The sequence below is a fragment of the Corylus avellana genome, chromosome ca7, assembly GCF_901000735.1.
Source record: "Corylus avellana chromosome ca7, CavTom2PMs-1.0".
NCBI classification, from domain to species: Eukaryota; Viridiplantae; Streptophyta; class Magnoliopsida; order Fagales; family Betulaceae; genus Corylus; species Corylus avellana.
The window spans coordinates 24,876,067-24,898,874 of NC_081547.1; the positions used below are offsets into that span (position 1 = coordinate 24,876,067).

General features: G+C 37.7%; 3 protein-coding genes across 4 annotated transcripts; 2 read left to right on the plus strand and 1 right to left on the minus strand.

The window, feature by feature from the left end:
* Positions 1-1,763: 1,763 nt before the first annotated feature.
* On the minus strand, positions 1,764-5,888 carry LOC132188196 (pentatricopeptide repeat-containing protein At1g01970). Of its 2 annotated transcripts, XR_009440865.1 has the most exons (3): positions 5,001-5,888; positions 3,362-4,226; positions 1,764-2,011 (listed from the first exon to the last, which is right to left on the minus strand). XR_009440865.1 is itself a non-coding variant. In XM_059602602.1 (2 exons), the coding sequence occupies exons 1-2, from the start codon at positions 5,448-5,450 to the stop codon at positions 3,435-3,437; spliced, it is 1,242 nt and encodes a 413-aa protein (XP_059458585.1). In that variant the 5' UTR covers positions 5,451-5,888; the 3' UTR covers positions 1,764-3,434. The 2 variants fall into 2 exon arrangements, 1 of the variants encoding a protein (XP_059458585.1); XM_059602602.1 differs by having other exon boundaries at positions 1,764-4,226.
* Positions 5,889-8,550: 2,662 nt separating this feature from the next.
* On the plus strand, positions 8,551-21,173 carry LOC132188215 (brefeldin A-inhibited guanine nucleotide-exchange protein 2). The gene is made up of 11 exons (XM_059602625.1): positions 8,551-10,003; positions 12,631-12,948; positions 13,151-13,496; positions 13,595-14,017; positions 14,147-14,439; positions 15,218-15,491; positions 16,771-17,276; positions 17,377-17,698; positions 17,852-18,224; positions 18,367-19,028; positions 20,337-21,173. Exons 1-11 carry the CDS (start codon positions 8,829-8,831, stop codon positions 20,943-20,945), a joined length of 5,301 nt encoding a protein of 1,766 aa, XP_059458608.1. The 5' UTR covers positions 8,551-8,828; the 3' UTR covers positions 20,946-21,173.
* A 627-nt stretch (positions 21,174-21,800) lies between these two features.
* LOC132188209 (probable calcium-binding protein CML23) lies at positions 21,801-22,808 on the plus strand. Its single transcript, XM_059602618.1, has one exon. The coding sequence runs from the start codon at positions 22,093-22,095 to the stop codon at positions 22,696-22,698; it is 606 nt and encodes a 201-aa protein (XP_059458601.1). The 5' UTR covers positions 21,801-22,092; the 3' UTR covers positions 22,699-22,808.

The following is a 22,808-nucleotide window of genomic DNA, read 5'->3' on the forward strand; positions in this document are numbered from 1 at the left end:
AAAATCGCGATTTGAACACATCTAAAATCAGCATTTTCAAATCAGAGGCACGTGAGTGTTTTTTTTTTAAAACAGACAGTCTTAAAGGCAAATTTGCAACTTCAAAATCCAAATTGCGATTGAGTGCTATTTTTAAATCACATTTTTTGAAATGGTAAACCCAAATAAATCTACTTTTTAAACTCAACCTCATCTTCTACTCTATTCAAGATGGGCTAGATAGCCATCTCACAGCTTTTATTTGCCGCATCAGCATATAGAAAGAAAATCACTATTAACCATTTATCGGCATATAAGGATTTGACCTATTCAAGCAATAATTCTAAATTCTCATTACAAGAATTTTGGTGAAAAGTCATCGTTAAAAATTCAAAAGTTATCACAGTTGTTCAGTTGAAAATTGTTATCATTAACAACCTTAAAGTCGTCGATGATAATATTTGAGGTAATTCTGACTGTATTTGCCAATAGAAGACGTCGTTACTGTAGCTGCAACGATACTGTTTCAACTACAGTAACGGTCAGAAAATAGTACACTAGACCTGAAAAGCAATCCCCTTCTCTTTGACAAAAATCACATCCGGGCTCTTCCCAATAACCCTACAATAAAACAAACTCATCTAACCTAACCACCTCCTAACTCCACAAACCAGGAAGAAGAAGCTTTAGAATTTTTTTTTTTTTTTGTTGAAAATAAGTGGAGTTAGGGAGTGGTTAGGTTAAATGGATTTGTTTTACTGCAAGGTTATTATGAAGAGAGGGGGATGTGATTTTTGTTGAAGAGATAGAGATTGCTTTTCAGGTCTAATGTACCATTTTCTGATCGTTACTGTAGCTAGAACAATACCGTTCTAGCTACAGTAACGGCCCGTTCTATTAGCAAACACACCCTCTATTATTTTTTTTTGAAACATTTATGGTTGTTTTCGTAGACAGATGGAATTGTTAGAGCCAATGTTCCTTTTAGAAGGGTAGATGTGAAAAAAGATATGCTAGATGTGCTCGCATTGACAGCTCAATTCATTGCTTGTTCTTTAGTGCAACGGCTTTCTATCAGTTCAATTTATTGTTTGTTCACATTCATTGCTAATAATAAGTTATTAACAACATAAGGAGTCATTAGTGATTATAACTAATTGTCGATATACTATGTCGTCACTGATAATTTATTATCAGTCGATAACTTTGTACTTTTTTATACATTTTGAATTTTATTTATATAATTTTCAATTGTCACTGATTTTGGCCTGGTAGTTAACTAATAGAGAACAGCTAAAACTCCTACATCATACAAGTATTCAATCAACATATGCTCAGAAACACAACACAACACTCGCATTAATCAAAGTTCTGAAACTACATAAAAGAAAGGGCAAAATAAAAAGAATCAGCATGTGTTTGTAAAAAAAAAAAAAAAAAAAAGTTATTCAATTTTTCAGTACACACATCTTCAAGATCTAAAGCATGTACTAGGACGTGAGTTCGAATCTACGCAATAGAGAATCCCTACATATGCCTGATTAGTATTAGCTGCCTTGGATTCTCATTAATGCCCTGGTGGGACTAGGTCAAGTTATGGTCCAGTCGGACTTGAGGGAGTGCATGCGGTTCACACCGTCTAGGCTCCTCCTATGCAGCTCCCAACGGGTAGGTGCTACTATAATTACACCCACGTAGGATAGCCACAATTGGTCTCCCCAACCTACCATTTTTAACTAAAAAAAAAAAGGCATTGCTAAAATGATCACCCCATTGTCGAAGTCTATGCAAGCCTGTAGATAGACCTTATTATTTCAAAAACAATGCAGTTCAAGTATGCTGGGAAGCATCTCCAAGGAGCAACCATAATGATGTCAGCCACTACAGAAAATTCATTACAATCTTTCTAGAAGTTGAGGGGAACCATCCTGTGTGTAATTGTGTTCAGCAATAAGTCATAGCATGTGAAATAACATGTCTCAGGAGCATCATGAAGAAATTGCCTTATGTTTATAGAAACTCCTGGATTCAGCTGCAAGTCGATTTACAAATTCAGCCGTCCATATTTTATAATGGATAAGGTAAATATTCTGCCAAGAATAAATAACTCAAATTTTCCAGATTAAAAGACTAAATGACTTCCATGTGGGCAACTGCAAACGGTATATTCCAAGAGCCTAGAAATTAACTACTAAATGCATGCACGGTTCTGCACTCCTATCCTGGAAAAACTCATCTACACAGTGCAGAATGATTGCATTGTGAGATACAAGCAGTGAGAGTATGGGCCATCCATAAAGAGAGTATAAGCACAATAATCAGCTTCAGCTAGCGATACATACTTCAAAAGAAACCATTCAAAATAAGGTGCAAAAAAAGAAGCTCGATCGGCATACAGGCATTACCTGAACGGGTACATAACTGCTAGGTGCTGGCACAGGAGCAGGAGCAGGAGCAGGCATTGGTACAGGAGGAACAGGGTATGAAGGATAATTTTTAATATTGAGGTCAACTAATCTCCTTAGGCAGTATGAGACTCAATAAAAGAAAGATTCATGTTAAAATCTCTTTTGTATGTTAGAGATCATTTTTAATATTGAGGTCAACTAGCTCTTCTTCACAAGTTAGTTTGCTAGCAGTATACTGGAGTTCTATTTTACCCACCCCAGGAACTACAAAAACTAAGTAAAATCTAGCATATTTTAATCATACAATTCAGATTTATGACAAGACACTAGAATGTCTTAGAGAAAGCAAGGAAACCCTACTCCCCAATGTAATATGCAGTCGCTAAAAGTGACATAAGTAATATGTCACTGCTATAAAATTGATGGGACCTCGCGCACAAAAAAATAAAAATAAAAATAAAAAATTCCCACCTGTGTATCAGCGACGAGACATCCGTGATGACAATTTTGTCGTTGCTAATATCAAAAAATTTCAGATTATCAGTGACGACCAACAAATGTCATCGTAGATAACTCGTTAACAAGAAAATGTCATCAGCGACAACATTTAGTAGTCTCTGATATTGTGGTCGCTAAAGACCAAAATTCTTGTATTGTCTTGCACGCGACAATGGGGCGCAAGAGATAACCAATTCCGCTCTCAATGGGCAAATGCCAAGGGTGAGAAGCAAATGACACAACAACTGGCTTGACTTTAAGTCCAAGTCAAGTGAAACCCCATGGATTTGTAAAACCCATCTCTGTGTTGCAGCTCTAATATGGATACCGCAGCCAACAAGAAGTTGGGAAGGCAAGGACACAAAGTTCTATGTCAACTACATGTAGAGGATAAAACCACCTATATATATATATCAGCAAAAATACATACAGCAGCCACAATGACGATGAAAATAACCAAAAGCTCATGATCTTACCACTTCAACCTTCTTGGCAATTGAAAGAAGCACATGTACATGAGACCAATAATATGGCAAGAAAGACTGGAACCTAGGAAGAGGGAACTTCGAAATTGGCTTCACCTACAGCATATTCTCTCAAGACAAGCTCCACTTCTTCTACTACCCCTAATCTCTGAAACCACCTAGCCAGTGTTTCTGAAGCTTCTTTCCCAAGAATAATTCCATATCTTTCTAATTTTACTAGAAATTCCAATGCCTTGTTAAGCTTGTTCTCCTTTTCATATGCAGCCAACATTAAAGCTACACATTTATCACTTGGTTCAAGACCAGCCCTCCTCATATTTTCAAATGCAATAGCTGCCTTTTGACTTTGACCTGCCATCCCATATGCGTTTATAAGGAGCCCGCACATCTTAACATCAGGAGGTATACCGCCACACTGAAGTGCATCAAACACTCTTTGAGCTCCTCTAGAATCACCAGTCATGGAATATGCTCTTAACAATGCCTTGTAAACTTCACTTCCCGCGTATATTTCTTGGGCATCCATTTCTCTAAGTAAAATTTCTCCTTGCTGGGGCATTCCAGCTCGGATGTAGGCCATGATCATTGAGCCATAGGATCTTTTATCCAAAGGTTGCCCGAGCAGCTTGAGTTCTTCAAAAGTTTCCTCAGCCAGCTCAAGATTGCCAGCTTTGCTGTACATGTGAATCATGGCAGTTAAAATTACCTGATCGCAGATGAAGCCTTTACTCTTCATGGCTAAGAGGGTCTTTTCAGCCTCTTGAAGTTGGTTTTGCTTCCCATATCCATGGATTATTTTAGTATAGTCACGAACATTGGCTTCAAATGATACTTCTAGGAGGGCAAGTTTCGCCACCTAAGAAAAGCGCCAAGAGCCATGAATTCACTTCAGGTTGTAAGGAGTTTTAAAAAGTGAACGTTTCATCTAAATGCACAGAAATATTATATCATAATAAAGCAATTTCTACAAGAAGATTAACACTTTAAATGTTAACTGCAATAAAAATATGCAGAAGCGTCTGGGAAAAAAAAAACTATGTTTGGTATAGGAACTTATTAATTCTCTGTCTCCTTATAAACTTCTTCAAAATAAAATGTGCTTATCTTCCTGAATTTTCCTTAGCCAACAACCATTTGATTGGTGGCAGACAAGAATTTTAAACAGATATCACAACTGTCAAAGAAAAGTAACGATTTAAGATTATAATGTGCCATATATCATCAATTTATTCCAATTTTGCACCACAGAGATCTCTGACCTGAATGAAATTCTACCAATTCTATACATAATCCCTATCGTGCCACACTATCCCACACCAATAACCTCCCATTGGCATTAAAACATCTGATAGGTTTGATGCACATGCCCTTTTTCTAGTCATTCTATTCCAATATAAAGAATTTGACAAAACCAACCGGGAGGATTTTAGAGCTCACTACTTGCACTACAACAGCAACTGACAAGCAAATTCAAACCAGAAATTCTCTCTACGCACACATGTACATAGTGCAAGTCCTGGTCAGGTTTGAGTTAATGAAATCTATAGTAGATAGTGCAACTTGTCCGATTGGGTATGAGCTAATGAAATCAACAAAGACCCAAAAATGAAAATGAAAAAGTGAGAAGTACCTCAAGATAAAGTGGATGATCCATTGTACTCAATTCTTTAAGAATTGCAAGCCAGTCAGCTCTCCTAGGCTTCATAATCCTCACCCAAGCCGCCAACAAATCAGACAAACTGCATTTCTGAGGAGAGAAGCAGATAATCTGCCTCATTAAGGCCTTGCATCGTTTGGTCATCTTAGGAGGGAGTTGAGCAATAGTCCTTTTTTGGGCTTCTGTGATGTTAGGTCCTATCTCTAGCCACGTAAACCTTGGTTTCTCTACCAGGATTTCTGTTTGTTCCATCTCTTCCACATTGGGCGCAACCCATTGACAACGGATTTTGGGAAATCCAAAATTTGTGGGGGTTTGCAAAATAGAGTTTCCCAATGGAAAATAAAAGGTCTTCCTAATATCATTGATTAATGGGAAAGTTGAGTGGGGATAAACGAGCATGTTACAAGAATAGATGCCCATGACCAACTCGAAATATCAAAATGCAGAAACATATATCATGAGTTATTTTGGGAAAACTGAACTGAGGCAATCCCTCAATTTGCAACTGCAAACAAAACTATAATACATGTATTGAAGAAGATACGTAAAGGGTAGCAGTGTCTTCGAAGAAACAGGTGACAATAAATACATGAATGAATCAAATACAAAACAACTCTGTTACCCAGAGAAGTTAAAGCAGTAGGAAAATGTTCAAGATTGTTCTAGCTATTTGTGAGGTGAACCACTTGGGTATTTGAATCTTACCCAGATGAACAATTGGAGATTTCAGACAGCTAGTGAAGCAAGGAATACGAGGAAACCGGACCTGCCGTTATCTTAGCAGAAAAATTGCAAACCTAGTTGCCCAATCCATATGAGATATGTTGGCCCTTATCCCCAAATCAAACCCACATGCAAGATAATTTTTTTTTTTTTTTTTTTTTGTAATAAAGATAATAAGTTTTGATGGATGAGTCCAAATCTCAAATAATGGATAATCATTACCTTCCATTTTATTCTTTTAATTTGGTAGGCCATGGCTAACAAAAAGATATTAATCTTACATTTCACAACATTATGATGAAAACCAACACATGAATTCAATTGAGATCATACGTGTCATCATTTATCCCTACTTTTGAATTACAGGACAAAAAAAAAAAAAAAAAAAAAAAAAACACTAAAGTTTTAATATCATTTTAGTACTTTTGATTTGTAGGTTTATCAAATATGTACTTGAGTTTTCATAAAGGGAAATGTTAGGTGTTCTTCTAGTATTTTTTTGGTGTTTTTTTAACTGTAATGTGGATTTTAAAATTATCGTTGAATTTTAGATTATCATTACTGACTTTTAATCTATTGGTAATTTTAAAAGTTACATTACAGTTAGAAAGACACCAAAAAAACAATAGAAGAACACTTAACATTTTTCTTTCAAAAATATCAATAATGGTAGTTGAGCTTTACAAATTTTTGCTTTTACTATCTTTCTTAATGTTCAGTAAAAAAATATTAATGACTATTTTGCCATGTCTATGCTTAGCCATGTCACTTCCTATAAAATCAAGCCACATGTACATCACACCATCTCATACTTGATATATTAACATCATTTTTTTAGATAAGTGTTTAACATGTTAATTAAATATACTAAATTATAATTATACCCTTATGTTAAAAAAAAAACATACTAGCCAACTCTCCTCCCATGCCCGACCATGAAGTCTATGAGAACTCGTGTCTCTACAATCTCCACCCCTCCACGAGGGGTTGATCTACATGCCAATAACATGAAGGTAATTGGCCAAATTTTTTTTAAAAAAAATCTTTTAATATAAGGGAGTACTGTAATTTAGTGTATTTAATTAATATGTTAAATACTAATATGTCAAGTGATGCTAACATGTCAAGTAATGTACCCTAATGCAATTTTATAAACGGTGATACGATCACATGTACATGCGACACAATAAATATTAAGGGTACTAACTATTTTACTAATAGATGTTTATTAAACTAAAATATAGCTCATTCATTGATACTTGTTATATTCATTTTAATTAATTGTTTTATTTTTCTCTAATAAATGAGTTACACGTCAGTTTAGTAAACTTCTGTTACTAAAAAAGATAGTGCCCTTAACATTTATCGTGACAAAATAGTCGTTAATATTTGTAATAAAGATAGTAAAAACAAACATTTGTAAATTCCTTATAGCATACTTTTAAAAACTTGGATAGCTATTTGACAACTCTACAAAACCATTTGCAGCCCCATCAAAGTCATTTTTTTATAAGTATTTTGGTGAAACAATTTGGTGAAAGTAGTTAAAAACTCTTATTTTCAATCTCACCATTTGAATGAAGAAAAAAGAATGGTGAGCTAACTATACTCACTACTAATAGTGAATACTGTTCACTCACTTATTGAATAAAAAAATAATTTATCTATTTCTTTTTGCTTTTCACTTCTCTCTCATTCTTTAATAGTTAGAGAACAAATAAATAAGGGGTAATTACATTTTGCCCCCATGAACTATAATGTATTGACACTTTCTCCCCATGAACTACCAACTATGACACTTGACCTCATCAAATTACCATCTTATAACAAAAAGCCCCATTCCATCAGTCAAATGGGTTAAAATTGACGGTCAACGGTCATGTACAAGTCATGTAGCATTTTAAATTTTTTTTCTTTCACTTTTGGCCTCACTTCAAACCGAGAAAATGATGTTTATACCCTCCTAAAGGACCTAAACCCTAATCCAGCACATGAAAACAATTTAAAATGAGGGTAAAAGTGGAAGAAAAAAATTTGAAATGACACATGACTTGCACATGACCGTTGACCGTCAATTTTAATCTATTTGACTGACGAAATGAGACTTTTTGTTATAAGATGGTAGTTTGATGGGGTCATGTGTCATAGTTGGTAGTTTATGGGGAAAAAGTGTCAAGACGCTGTAGTTCTTAGGGGCAAAAGGTAATTACCCTAATAAATAAATATTTGAAAAATAACATTAAAATATAATAGTGAAAGTTGATTATTAAAATAGTGACGCTGCTGGAGTGCTCTAAAAAAGTAAATAGTTAAAATAGATAAAATTGTATTTTTGGTAAGTAAAATTTGGTGAAACTACTAATAATGCTCTTATAGGCACCAAAAAAGTATTTTTGACCCAAAAGATTAAAAATAAATAAATCATGCTGATCTTAAAACATTTCATCAATACCCACATTAACATCCTATAATTCGGTTGACAAAGACTTGTATTGCATGGTGCGAGTGTGAGCACCAATCAGGCAGTCACCCCACCGATCTTCCAATTTTACACAAACCATTTAAAAAGAAAAAGTATGTCTACACAATGCAAAATTTCAACTGCACGAATTTGTAATTCCCAGCTCCGATTAACAGCTAATAGTCCCACTACAAACCCAAAACACCACCCTTTCACATCCCGCATGATCAGGTGTTATTTCACATATCATCGACAGACAAAGACAATGGCATTTCAGTCATTTTAATACTCAAAACTTGGACTTGGATAAAAAAATTAATAAAAAACGCAAACTCGATCTAAATCTCAACCCCACTCTTCGTACAAGCGGAAAGCTCACTCCCTCCCTCCCTCCGTCACCCAAATTTTCTTTCGTCTCTATGAAACTTTGATGCGATCAGAAGCTTAGCACCTGTTGAACTGGTCGCCGACTCACCGAGTCAACCCGCCACCGTTACTCGGCGAGCTAGCAACAACCTCCTTTGCCGAGCTTCCCAAAGGGCGAAACCCTCCCCGTTTCCAATTCACTCCAGATCTGAGTCACTGCGCCGGACCTCTAATCTCCGAACGCGGGAATGGCTTCTTCGGAAGCCGATTCCCGGCTAAGCCAGGTGGTCTCCCCGGCGCTCGAGAAGATCATCAAAAACGCTTCGTGGCGCAAGCACTCCAAGCTCGCCCACGAGTGCAAGTCTGTCCTCGAAAAGCTCGCTTCCCCTTCCAAGCCCGAGGCTGAGTCCGAGTCCGATTCATCCATCCCAGGCCCACTCCACGACGGTGGCACCACCGAGTACTCCCTCGCCGATACCGAGTCCATCCTCAGCCCGCTCATCAACGCCGCCAATTCCGGCGTTCTCAAGATCGCCGATCCCGCCGTCGATTGCATCCAGAAGCTGATCGCCCACGGCTACCTCCGCGGCGAGGCCGACCCCACCGGCGGCGACGAGGCCAAGCTCTTGGCCAAGCTGATCGAGTCCGTCTGCAAATGCCACGATTTGGGCGATGACCAGGTAGAATTGCTCGTCCTCAAGACGCTTTTGTCGGCGGTGACCTCGATTCCACTGCGAATCCACGGGGATTGCCTCCTCCAGATCGTGAGAACGTGTTACGATATCTACTTGGGGAGCAAAAACGTGGTGAACCAGACGACGGCGAAGGCGTCGTTGATCCAAATGCTGGTGATCGTGTTCCGGAGAATGGAGGCGGACTCGTCGACGGTGCCGATTCAGCCGATTGTGGTGGCGGAACTGATGGAACCAGTGGAGAAATCTGATGCGGACGGGTCCATGACGATGTTCGTGCAAGGGTTTATCACGAAGATAATGCAGGACATTGACGGGGTTCTGAATCCCGTTTCGCCAGGGACGGTTTCGCTGGGCGGTCACGACGGGGCATTTGAAACGACGACGTCGGTGGAGACGACGAACCCGGCGGATTTGTTGGACTCAACGGATAAAGACATGTTGGACGCCAAATATTGGGAGATTAGTATGTATAAGACGGCATTGGAGGGGAGGAAGGGCGAGTTGGCGGACGGGGATGGGGAGAGGGACGAGGATTTGGAGGTTCAGATTGGGAATAAGCTTCGGAGGGACGCGTTTTTGGTGTTCCGGGCCCTCTGCAAGCTGTCGATGAAGACGCCACCCAAGGAAGCGCTGGCGGATCCACAGTTGATGAAGGGAAAGATTGTGGCGTTGGAGTTGTTGAAGATTCTGTTGGAGAATGCCGGGGCTGTGTTTAGGACTAGCGAGAGGTATCTCTCTCTCTTCTCACACACACACACTTGTTTAATATACTTATATGCTAGTGCTACACTTCTGCTCTTCCAGTGTACTTATATGGGTTTAATCTTGTCAACTGGATGAAGATGTAGTTCTGTAACTAAATTGGAGTTATCATGGTTTTAAACTTAGGCTCCGTTTGTTTCAAGGACTTAAAACGTTTTCAGCTGAAAATATTTTCCATGAAACTACTTATTTTCCAGTGTTTAGCTGTCACACTAAAAATGTTTCCCTGAACAATTTTTGTTATTTGGTTGGTACTGAAAATGAAACATTTTCCGCCGGTGGGGATGTCTTCGATGGGGTTGGTGCTGGCAGGAGAACTATGTCCGGAGTGTGCCATGGTACGAGTATTCGTCGCCCGGGGGGTTGGGGTTGTTAGAAGAGAGGTGCTATGCACGCGTCGCCCGGGGGTTGGGGTTGTTAGAAGAGAGGTGCTATGCACGCGTCGCCCGGGGGGTGGGGTTGTTAGAAGAGAGGTGCTATGCACGGAAAATGTAAATTTTATGCCTTCAAATGTAAACCATTTTATGGAAAACAATGGGACGTTTTATGGTTGACCACATATATTTTACAGTTGACCCAAGTTCTCCAAATGCAGCCATACTTTTGAAAATACTAAATGTTTACAACAAATTTTCCTTATCCAACATACTTATCAAAAAAAATGTTTTATAAAAATATTTTACGTCAAAATAAATGGAGCCTTAGTATATAAATAAGAAATAACCACGCTGGAATTTGAGATGGAATGTTGAATTTTTTATAAGTCTTCACAATTTTGTTGTAATATTGTCAATTTTATTTCTCAGGTGTATACTAAATTGTTTGGAGAAGATTCTTGCTATGAGAATTAATTTAAATGGGGAAAGTTTTGGGGTGGGCAAGGAATATTGTAGTTACTAGAGATCATTGTAGCTGGTATGATGTTTGGTGGCTAGAAGTGAGATTTAGTTAGGTTCTAGTACAAAATTATTGATACTTATGAAAAAAGAAGAAGTGAGATTTAGTCAAAATTCAGATCGTGTTTGCTGCAACGTTTTGGATATCCTTGGTGCTAGGAGGTTACTTTTCACAGTCGTTATTGCAATTGGCTTTATAACAAAGTATGTGTTTATGGTGCTAGTATTAGATGTCCTAATTGTATATCATTAGCTTCGCAAGAAGCTGAACTTTTTTTATTTTTTTGGGCCAAGAAGCTGTACTTTGAAGAGATAGGTTTCGTCGCTTCTTGGCTCAAGACAGGTTGTTGTTTGCCTTGATGACTGTCGTACTAAGAAGTTTGGTGCTTTTCCTGTGCAGTCTAAACTCGCTCTATGTAGCTATTTTAGTCTTTGCTTTTATTTGATGTTCCCAACACTGAGGATTATTATATCTTTAACTTTGGTTGGTGTATTCTAAGTTCTTTAATTCTTTATGATCTTGGCTTGGTCCCTTGACAAATGCTGATGGCATACACTAGAAAAGAAGAGCCAACAAGTTTCTAAATTATAATTTTTACATTGTGGTCAAGAAGTCAGGAGAAGCAGTTTACTACATCTTGCTCATTCACTGAATTGTCCTGCTGCTTATGCTATTTGGTGGAATCAATTTTGGCCAAAATTTATTGGACTTCTTTCTTATAGATCTATTGGCTAGGTTTCGTTGATGGTGGCTTTGTTTGCTTGGTCAGCGGCCCTAGGAAAGATCCTTACCATGCACAATCTCTAGAAGCAGCACGTTGTTGTGGCAATGTGGTTGATAGGTGTGGCTGTGTAAAAGGAATTAGGAGTCTGTAGACCATTTTCTTCTCCATCGTGAGGTTGCTTGTGCCATTTGGAATGTTTTCTTCAGTTGATTTGGGCCGTTTTGGGTTATGCCTAGACGAATTATAAACTTGTTTGCTTATTGGTGGACTGCTAGCACACTCGAAGTGATGTTGTGTGGAAGATGCTGCTTCATGCCTTTTGTGGTGTCTTTGGAGGGAAAATGAATGACAGAAGTTTTGGAGACTGTTAGAGGACTTTATAGAAGATTTAAGTTTTTATCTTTCAACACCTTGTATATTTATACATCTGCCTTTGTCTCTCCTTTGGTGATTAAATATCATGATTGTCTTGTTCTTTTTGCTTCTATACACCATGTATGCCTGGGGCGCCCTACACTTTTATTGTATCTCGATTACTTTTAAAACAAAAATTGGTTTAGGCATTATCAAATGATGGGAGCATGGTTGCTTTACAAAAAGATCTGTATAAGGCTACCTTTTGAATCAGTTATGCTATACTTGGTCAGTCAATGATTAATCAGATTTAAACATGCATTCCATCAAGCGTAAGCTGAATTATTTGCTGAACTGCATTTTGCTTCCTTCTTTTCTTCAATTGGCACATATATTTGAGCATTTATAGATCTGCAAGTTTTGCTTCGATTTCTTTCACGAGTAAGCACATTTCATCATTTTAGTTGCCATTGCTGAAAAGTTACGTTCTTTTTTGTTTTTTTGCTTTCTTTCTTTTCTTTTCTTTTTAACTCATTTATGTGCTTTGTGTTTTTCCCCTACTAGTGAAGTTCCTAATGCCAAATTTGTGTTCTTCTCTATATGCTGGTGGTGAAACAGGTTTTTAGGGGCCATTAAGCAATACTTGTGTTTGTCATTGTTGAAGAACAGCGCTTCAACTCTTATGATTGTTTTCCAGCTTTCTTGCTCCATTTTCATTAGTCTGGTGTCAAGATTTAGAGCTGGATTGAAAGCAGAGATTGGAGTATTTTTTCCTATGATTGTTCTCAGGGTTTTAGAAAATGTTGCTCAACCTAATTTTCAGCAGAAGATGATTGTGCTTCGGTTTCTCGAGAAGCTCTGTGTTGATTCACAAATCTTGGTAGACATTTTTATTAATTATGATTGTGATGTCAATTCATCAAACATATTTGAGAGGTATGTTCTGTTTCATCCTGCAGAATTTGCACATTTTGATACAATTGTAAGAAATCATGTACAAGAACAAGAATTTCAAACTTAACTGCAAATCTTGTTCTTACATTGGTGCACATCCTTTTGATACTTTGAGAATGATTGACTTGGCCTAAAAGTTAACATTTGTATGCATTCTTCATCTTGTTTGTGCTGCTATTTCCAGAATGGTCAATGGACTTCTTAAAACTGCACAAGGTGTCCCTCCTGGTGTAGCCACCACACTGTTGCCACCACAGGAGGTGACCATGAAACTTGAAGCTATGAAGTGCTTAGTGGCTATTTTGAGATCAATGGGAGATTGGATGAATAAACAGTTGCGTATTCCAGATCCTCATTCCACCAAGAAATTTGAAGCAGCTGAAAACGGCCCTGAATCTGGAAGTATTCCCATAGCAAATGGAAATGGGGATGAGTCTGTTGAAGGGTCAGATTCTCATTCTGAAGCTTCTAGTGAGGCTTCTGAAGTTTTGACAATTGAGCAACGGCGAGCTTACAAGCTGGAACTTCAGGTAAGATAATATGTAATGTTTGGGACCAAGCATATCTATCTCACAGCCGTTATGTAGTTGGCTATTGCCCATGGAATCTAATGTAAATTTTGTGGCAGGAAGGTATATCTCTTTTTAATCGGAAACCTAAGAAAGGGATTGAATTTCTTATTAATGCAAACAAGGTGGGCAACTCACCTGAGGAGATTGCAGCTTTTCTTAAAAATGCATCTGGTTTGAAAAAGACTTTAATAGGTGATTATCTAGGAGAAAGGGAAGAGTTATCACTGAAAGTGATGCATGCCTATGTGGACGCTTTTGACTTTCAAGGTATGGAGTTTGATGAAGCAATCAGGGCCTTTCTTCAAGGCTTTAGGTTGCCTGGTGAGGCACAGAAGATTGATCGAATCATGGAAAAGTTTGCCGAGTGTTATTGCAAATGCAATCCAAAGGCTTTTATTAGTGCTGACACAGCCTATGTCCTTGCTTACTCTGTGATATTGCTCAATACTGATGCTCATAACCCTATGGTGAAGAACAAGGTGTGTTCACATTTTCCATCTGATCTTATCAGATGTTTCAAACAGAATGCTGATGAAGCCTCTTCTCTCTCTCTGTCTCTTTCTCTCCTCTCTCTCTCTCTCTCTTTCTGTGGTCATTAAAATGTGCAGATGTCAGCTGATGATTTTATACGAAACAATCGTGGCATAGATGATGGAAAAGATTTACCTGAGGAGTACCTGAGGTCACTCTTCGAACGAATATCAAGAAACGAGATTAAAATGAAAGAAGATGATTTGGCTCCTCAACAGAAACAGTCTATGAACTCGAACAGACTTCTGGGCTTGGACAGTATCCTGAATATAGTGATTCGAAAGCGTGGAGAAGACAAATATATGGAAACAAGTGACGATCTTATCAGGCACATGCAAGAACAATTCAAAGAAAAAGCTCGCAAATCTGAGTAAGATGAACTTGGTTTTCTCTTATGCTCCAAGAGTTTGTTGCTTTACCATTGTTTGCTAGTGCATACAACTAAATTCCCCTTATACTAAATATTAGGATCTTGGTCTTAGAGATATTGTATTTCCACTGAACTTTGTCTATCGGGTACATATATAAACCGTATCACTCTGTTACTGGCATGACACTGGTGTTATTTTAAGTGGCCAATGTCCGAGTAGAGCAAGGTGTATGGTAGAGTATCCCACCAAGATTTTCCTTCTTTGAAAAAGTTAACAAATAAGGAGACATGTGGCTAATGTTTCTAACACTTGGTTGTTCTTCTTTCAAGTTTGAAGTCACTGTTGTTAATATACGAACTTGTGGGATGAAAGAAAAGGATAACATGAGACATGAAGGTACTTCAGAAAAATGAGAGATTCATAATGATTGAATATTTTTTAATGGATCGGAATAGTGAGGAGGATTCATAGCTTATTTATTTATTTTTTTTTCATCTTAGGGGTTCTCTTGTATCCCTCTGTGCTAGAGTTGCACCCTTATGCGCCTTACTTATGATATGACATTACTTATATAAAAAAAAAAAGTAGTGAGGAGGGCAATCTCTATGGGATGGAGTACATATATGATTTTTCGAGTCTCTTTTTTTAGCTGTTTCACTGTTCTACTTGCCTGGAATTTCAATTTGGATTATGCTTATTGTGAAGTGTATCTTGCAATTTGGAGTAAACAATCTTTTAGCTTTTTGTATTGATATGTACTTGCTTGGTGATCTGTAGGTCAGCTTATTACGCAGCAACAGACGTGGTTATCCTTAGATTCATGATTGAGGTATGCTGGGCTCCTATGTTGGCTGCCTTCAGTGTTCCACTTGACCAAAGTGACGATGAAGTAGTAATTGCTTTGTGTCTCGAAGGCTTCCGGTATGCAATCCATGTTACTGCTGTGATGTCCATGAAGACTCATAGAGATGCTTTTGTGACTTCCCTAGCAAAGTTTACCTCTCTACACTCTCCTACTGATATCAAGCAGAAAAACATAGATGCAATTAAGGTTGGTGTGCACTTTACCATTATGGATGCCATAAAGGATTAAGAGTAAGCTAAAAATGGTAATGGTTAATGATACAATTTGAGTTTTACGATGTCTATCAAGAGTTTGTGTTAATAGAATTTGCCTATTTTTTTGGGACGTAAAGTTATTAATCCTTTGCTAAAATCACATAGCTCTTAATTTGGAGTGAAATACGTATGCTGCATTTTAGTCTCTGCCTTTTTGTACCAAGTAGTATAATCTTGTTACTCTCTCTCTCTCTCTCTCTCTCTCTCTCTCTTTGTGTGTGTGTTCGCATTTTGGTCTGTATCCTTTTTGTTATGAGCTAGCCGATGGACTTCTTTCCATTTCACACTTTGTCATCTGATCAACTCCATGCTGCCAGAAAATTACAAAAACATTAGTGGATAGATATGTTACTTTAACAATAAATTAGAACCTTGCCAGATCTCTGCTGTCCAGATCTTTTTGTTGTCTACTGGTTCATTTTAAAAGAAATTGGGCAAAGATGAAGAAACTATACGTACGTATACAAAAAACTTTGTTGATAGATATGTTACTTTAACAATAAATTAGAACCTTGCTAGATATCTCTGCTGTCCAGATCTTTTTGTTGTCTACTTGTTCATTTTAAAAGAAATTGCACAAATATGAAGAAACTATACGTGAGTAGTCTAGAGACTAAAAAAGATTGGTCTTTTTTTTTTTTTTTTGGTCTTAGAGGTAAAAATCTATTTTAGTACTTAAGTGATTGGATGGTATGCCATATGTGATGCTACATCTCACAAGTCATATTGTAAGATTTAAAATGCTTTAAAAGTTAATCTGAATTTTTAAGGGATGCAGATATGAGTATTGTTTGCTGATGAGACATACTTGTCCAAGAAAATATCTTTTGTGTATAATCCTACATAATTGTTATCAAATAATCGATTCCTTGTCATTGTTCACTCAAATCTCCTAGTCAGTTTGTATAGCTCAAGGTGGAGGGTAAGACCCAGTAGGTGCATGGGTGTAAATTTGAGTGTATATTTACCAACGTCGCAGACACGTGTTCTCGGACATTTAGATTTCAGAATGGCGTAAATATGTGCACGCATGTGGGTGTGCGTATCTTGTGTATGACTTGCTTTCGGAAATCTGTATTATTAGTGAAAATGCATCCTACGACATTGGAATCTAGTTTTCCAACAATGTGAGCAGTAAATTTTTTTCACATTAAGCAAATGGCCATTGCTTATGGACCTGACAGTGTACTTGGCATCTATATTGTTAATAGGCAATAGTTACAATCGCAGATGAAGATGGGAATTACTTACAAGAAGCTTGGGAGCATATCTTGACATGTGTTTCAAGATTTGAGCATCTACATCTCTTGGGAGAAGGTGCTCCTCCAGATGCCACGTTTTTTGCTTTTCCTCAGAACGAGTTGGAAAAGTCAAAACAGGCCAAGTCTACCATCCTTCCTGTCTTGAAAAAAAAGGGACCTGGGAGGATTCAGTATGCAGCTTCTGCTGTAATGAGGGGTTCCTATGATAGTGCTGGTATTGGTAGCAATGCTTCTGGGGCAGTTACATCTGAACAGGTGAACAATTTGGTCTCTAATTTGAACATGTTAGAACAAGTTGGTAGCTCTGAAATGAATCGCATTTTCACAAGGAGTCAAAAGCTAAACAGTGAAGCAATAATAGACTTCGTCAAGGCCCTTTGTAAGGTCTCTATGGAGGAATTGCGATCTGCATCTGATCCACGGGTTTTCAGCCTTACAAAGATTGTTGAGATAGCGTATGAATCACCCTACTTCTTCTTTTTCCTTTCATGGGCTTATCTTATTTATGTTTTTATTGGTATCTATCTGATGGCCTGTTTTATGTCCTTATAACAGGCACTATAACATGAACCGCATCAGGCTTGTGTGGTCAAGCATCTGGCATGTGCTCTCTGATTTCTTTGTAAACATTGGCTGTTCAGAAAACCTCTCTATTGCAATATTTGCAATGGATTCTTTACGCCAGTTGTCAATGAAATTCTTAGAGCGAGAAGAATTGGCTAATTATAATTTTCAAAATGAATTCATGAAGCCTTTTGTCATTGTTATGCGTAAAAGTGGTGCTGTTGAAATCAGAGAATTAATCATTAGATGTGTCTCCCAAATGGTATTATCTCGTGTCAACAATGTCAAATCTGGATGGAAGAGCATGTTCATGGTATGCAATTTATTCAATCTATATTATTTATAAAAAATGAACTTCAATCTTTGAAAATTTTATTTGGACCTTAGTTCTGCTCATTGTGATTTGATAAACTACTCTGCTTGGGGTATTCTTAATGATTGTTGTTACTATGTGAACTTTATTCAGGTCTTCACAACTGCAGCTTATGATGACCACAAAAACATTGTATTGTTGGCTTTTGAAATAATTGAGAAGATAGTGCGTGACTACTTCCCATACATTACCGAGACTGAAACCACCACATTTACAGATTGTGTGAATTGCCTGATTGCATTCACCAATAACAGATTCAACAAAGACATTAGCCTCAATGCCATCGGTTTTCTTCGGTTCTGTGCAACAAAACTTGCAGAAGGAGATCTTGGCTCTTCATCTAGGAATAAGGAAAAGGAAGCTTTTGCAAGGATTCCTCCATCTTCACCTCAAACAGGAAAAGATGGTAAACAAGATAACGGAGAGGTGGATGGTCACCTCTATTTCTGGTTCCCTTTGTTGGCTGGTAAGGAAGATGCATAAGTTCTTGTGTTTCTTTTCATTTGGATTTGCTTTAGTTTTCAACCTAAAATCCATAAACAAATTCTTCTCATGTCAAAAGAAACATGTTTCTAAAATATTTGATTGCGAGTCTTCTCTTTATGCAGGTTTGTCAGAACTTAGCTTTGACCCTAGGCCTGAGATCAGGAAGAGTGCGTTACAAGTGTTGTTTGATACTTTACGCAACCATGGTCACCATTTCTCTCTTCCTTTGTGGGAACGCGTGTTTGAATCAGTCCTATTTCCAATTTTTGACTACGTACGCCATGCAATTGATCCTTCTGGAGAAAACTCACCAGGGCAGGGAGCCGATAGTGATACAAGTGAGCTTGATCAAGATGCATGGCTTTACGAGACATGCACATTGGCCCTCCAACTAGTTGTAGATCTTTTTGTCAAATTTTATAACACCGTCAATCCACTCTTGAGAAAAGTGCTGTTGCTTCTGGTGAGCTTTATTAAGCGTCCTCACCAAAGCCTTGCCGGTATTGGTATTGCTGCATTTGTCCGTTTGATGAGCAATGCTGGGGATCTATTTTCTGAGGAAAAGTGGCTAGAAGTGGCTTTGTCATTGAAAGAAGCAGCTAGTGCAACAGTTCCTGATTTCTCTTTCATTGTCGGTCAACATTCTTTATCCAGCCAAAATAATGGAGAGTCTTTCGTGTCTGACATGCCTGATGATGATTCAGAGAGCCTAAGGACACAACAAATCTATGCCGCATTATCTGATGCTAAGTGCCGAGCTGCTGTTCAACTTCTACTGATTCAGGTAGAATCTTTATCTAATGTTGCAAGTTAGTACAGATGCCTTCCAGCTTAAGAATATGTGGACATGGCTCGAGCTTAGTATGTCAAAATATCTGTTTTGCATGAGCCTCTAGAGCATGGTTCTTAATCCAGCTAATAGAATTGTTTGAGTTGGCCTCCAATGTTTATTTCAGTAAGAAATATGCAAGCGTTGATAAATAAATAATAAATAAATATAGAAGATACGATTATACGAATACTAAATTCTTGGTTGACATGCTCTAGATTTAGTACAGGAATGGTATAAAGAGAACACATAAGTAATGCTGAATCAGTGCTTGGCAAAGCGTGGATGAAACTTTATGTTAACAAATATTTTTTTCTCGAACTTGAAAATTGCAAGTTCTCCAAAAAGGAAAATTCTGCTTCAGGTCGGAGTTTCATAATTATTGTCCCCACCAGTAATTATGTTTTGTTTTGTCTCGTTGAAAATGTGTTTTTTTAGTATTGATGCCACCAATGTCATAATCTATCAAATAGATCTGAAATAACTGACATTTAGCTATATGTGGCTCTTAACTTACATATTCTTGTGCATGTTTTTAGGAAATGTGAAAAAAAATGCAGAAATATTTAGACAACATATATTAGAAATGTCTTCTAAGGGAAAGGGACAAATGCACAATAATAAATGCCCTAAACAATTTATGTAAAATGAAGAAATAAAATAAAATGAAGAAATATCACAGTTGAGGTGATGGATTTGGATCTTTGTTGTGACTCCTCATAAAGTTAGCTTCGTATTGGAAAGACGAATTGCTCACATTGAGTGTGGACTATAAAGGAACTTATGAGTGCTCAGTTTCACATTGATTCTTTATTAGGTGAGCTAGACTGGGCTTTATAAGGAATATTGAAAATCTGAGCAATTTTGGAGTGATAATGCAGATGTAGCTAATATTTTCTCTAGGTTGTTACATTTGTTGGTCCTTTAATTCAAATATTTGCTGCTGTGCAGACTAAAGTTTGAAGTAACACGACTGTACATTGTCTCACTCCATTCTATGAAACATTGGCGTGGTTTGTCCAAACATTTCCACTTAATGACCTAAATATTGAAAATCTTATCTTTGATTGAGACTATCAAAACTCGATGAGACTGAAAAGATGAAACTGAAAATTTTGGGATGATTACCACATTATTCATTTATGCATGATCAACTTCATATTCTCTAAGTAAAAGAATAACCATTTTGTTTTCCTGAAGAGTATGGTTGCCAATTTGGGAAAGAATAACATTTATGTATGTGATGTTGCGTCAAATTTGCAGGCAGTGGTGGAAATCTACAACATGTATCGCTCTCATCTTTCAGCCAAAAACACCCTACTCCTCTTTGATGCTTTACGTGATGTGGCATCCAATGCTCACAAGATCAATAGCAATACAACGCTACGTTCAAAGCTTCAAGAGTTTGGCTCTATGACCCAAATGCAAGACCCTCCACTACTACGGCTTGAGAATGAGTCTTACCAAATTTGCTTCACATTCTTACAGAATCTTATTCTGGATAGGCCTCCAAGTTATGACGAGGTCCAGGTGGAGTCCTACCTTGTGGACCTTTGCCAGGAGGTCTTGCAGTTTTATCTTGAAACTGCTGGGTTGGGACAGGTATCTGAATCATCCGTCGGGCAGGCCCATTGGCAAATTCCTTTAGGTTCGGGGAAACGGAGAGAATTGGCTGCACGTGCACCTCTTATTGTTGCTACTCTCCAGGCTATCTGTAGTTTGGGAGAGAATTTATTTGAGAAGAACTTGGATCGGTTCTTCCCCCTTCTTGCAAGCTTGATTAGTTGTGAACATGGCTCAAATGAGGTTCAGGTAGCTCTCAGTGATATGCTTAGCTCTTCGGTGGGTCCTGTTTTACTCCGATCTTGTTGATTTTAGTGAGATAGGACCCCTTGTTGCAGATGTATGATAATTGTTATCCAAGTCTTCTAGTTCCTTTCTTTCTTTTTTCTTTCTTGTTTCCTGATAATTGTTTTCGGAAATATAGCTTCATAGTGTATGAGAGTTAGCCCTGGTTTTGGATTGGCTAGTGCTTCTGAACGTTCTGTAGTTTAATCAGAGGTGCGGTTCCTCCATTTAGATTTACAGGTGTTTTCACGAGTTCTGCTGTTGTATGTTCAGTGAAATATTCCTTTTGACAGAAGTTACAAAAGAATAATTTATTGTAAAAAAAAAAAAAAAAAATTGCTATTCAGTGCATAACAGGTTTCCCTATGTTATACATTCATCATAAAATTATCAACAGAGATGTTTTTCATAAATAAATGCAACATTAGAGCTCGTCTTTGTTGATAATGGGCTTTGTAATATTCTACATATGGTGAATATGCCATTTGTTTTTCTTTCTTTTACTTTTTAATATAAAAAACTAGTGAATGTGAATATTCCCCATAGACAATAGCATTTTTCTTTTTGTTCTCTGTGTCTGCACTATAGATTTATCATCTGCTGAAAAAAAAAAACAGACGCAAGTAAAAGAGAAACTTATAAAAGGCATCTTTACTGAATAGTGAATAGAGAATAAAAAATTGCCTCTTTACAGGATTCAGATTTTTGGTGCCTCTACTGTAAGTAATGCTGTAACATCATTTGATTGTTTTAGTTAAAAGCAAATAAGATGAACTGATTGAGGGAACATTGCGTGATCAGGATGGTTGTCTATACTTGATCATAAAATCCACCATCATGAATCATGATTGCCATAGAAAGCAAGACTCAATCAACCTCTTCTCAGGTTGCGGAGACCACAAGAATGGAAATTGGTGAAAATAAAAAATTTGCCGGCACCTTTTGATAATTTACAATTCAGCTGGCATCCACCAAAATAGACTCGATCAAACGCCACTTTAAAAGATGTTGTTGTTCAGGGACCAAGGGCTGAGCTACAGCGACTGCTTGGCCTTTTTGTAGGGTCTGATCTCAAGAGAATTATTGCAAGAAGACAAGGCTCTCCTGCTCTTTAACTTCCACTTATTTTTCACCACCACTGCTAACTCTCTCGCTCTTGCTCTCTTTCATTATGTTGGAATCTTTGGGAACTTGCTTGGCCCCTCTCCACAGGAGGGCTGAAACTTTCCTTGGACGGCTGAGAGCCATGCACAAAATGAGTGGATTCAAGCGAAGAAAACCCTATAGATTATCCTCCAAGTTTGATTTCTCAACCACTTCTTTTGCTTCCATGGAAGTGTCTAACCAATTCAAAGAAGTTTTCAAGGTCATCGACGCCAACGGGGATGGGAAGATATCGACCTTTGAGCTTAGCGAACTCCTCCTCTGCCTCTGGTACGAGAAATCAACCGCCTTCAAAGAAGCTCAAGGAATGGTGAGTGCGATGGATTACGACGGAGACGGGCTTATCGAGTTGGACGAATTCATTGACACCATGAACGCTAGTAGAAAGTTTGGCGTCGAGAAGGAGGAAGATCATCTCATGGATGCGTTTGTCATCTTTGATGTTGATAGGAATGGACTAATCTCACCAAGAGAATTGCAGCGAGTTCTTATCAGCCTTGGATGCAATGGATGCAGCCTTAAAGAGTGTAGGCGTATGATAAAAGCAGTCGATAAGGATGGAGATGGCTTTGTCGATTTTGAAGATTTCCGATCCATGATGAGCGATAATTAGAGAGATGTATAATTTATATCTGTTTTATATATATTTACTTCTTGCATGAAGTTTCATATTTGATAGAATCTCACATTAAGTCAACTAAAAAAATAATTAGACTTAAAAAC

What these genes read in the sequence shown, in the direction of transcription:
- LOC132188196 (XM_059602602.1), bottom strand. Translation starts at nt 5,450, where the DNA reads ATGGGCATCTATTCTTGTAACATGCTCGTTTATCCCCACTCAACTTTC. An exon ending in ATCATCCACTTTATCTTGAG is followed by an intron (nt 4,227 to 5,000) that starts GTACTTCTCACT and finishes CGCTTTTCTTAG; the next exon opens with GTGGCGAAACTTGCCCTCCT.
- LOC132188215 (XM_059602625.1), top strand. Translation starts at nt 8,829, where the DNA reads ATGGCTTCTTCGGAAGCCGATTCCCGGCTAAGCCAGGTGGTCTCCCCG. An exon ending in GAAAAAGCTCGCAAATCTGA is followed by an intron (nt 14,440 to 15,217) that starts GTAAGATGAACT and finishes GGTGATCTGTAG; the next exon opens with GTCAGCTTATTACGCAGCAA. An exon ending in GATGGAAGAGCATGTTCATG is followed by an intron (nt 17,699 to 17,851) that starts GTATGCAATTTA and finishes AACTTTATTCAG; the next exon opens with GTCTTCACAACTGCAGCTTA.
- LOC132188209 (XM_059602618.1), top strand. Translation starts at nt 22,093, where the DNA reads ATGTTGGAATCTTTGGGAACTTGCTTGGCCCCTCTCCACAGGAGGGCT.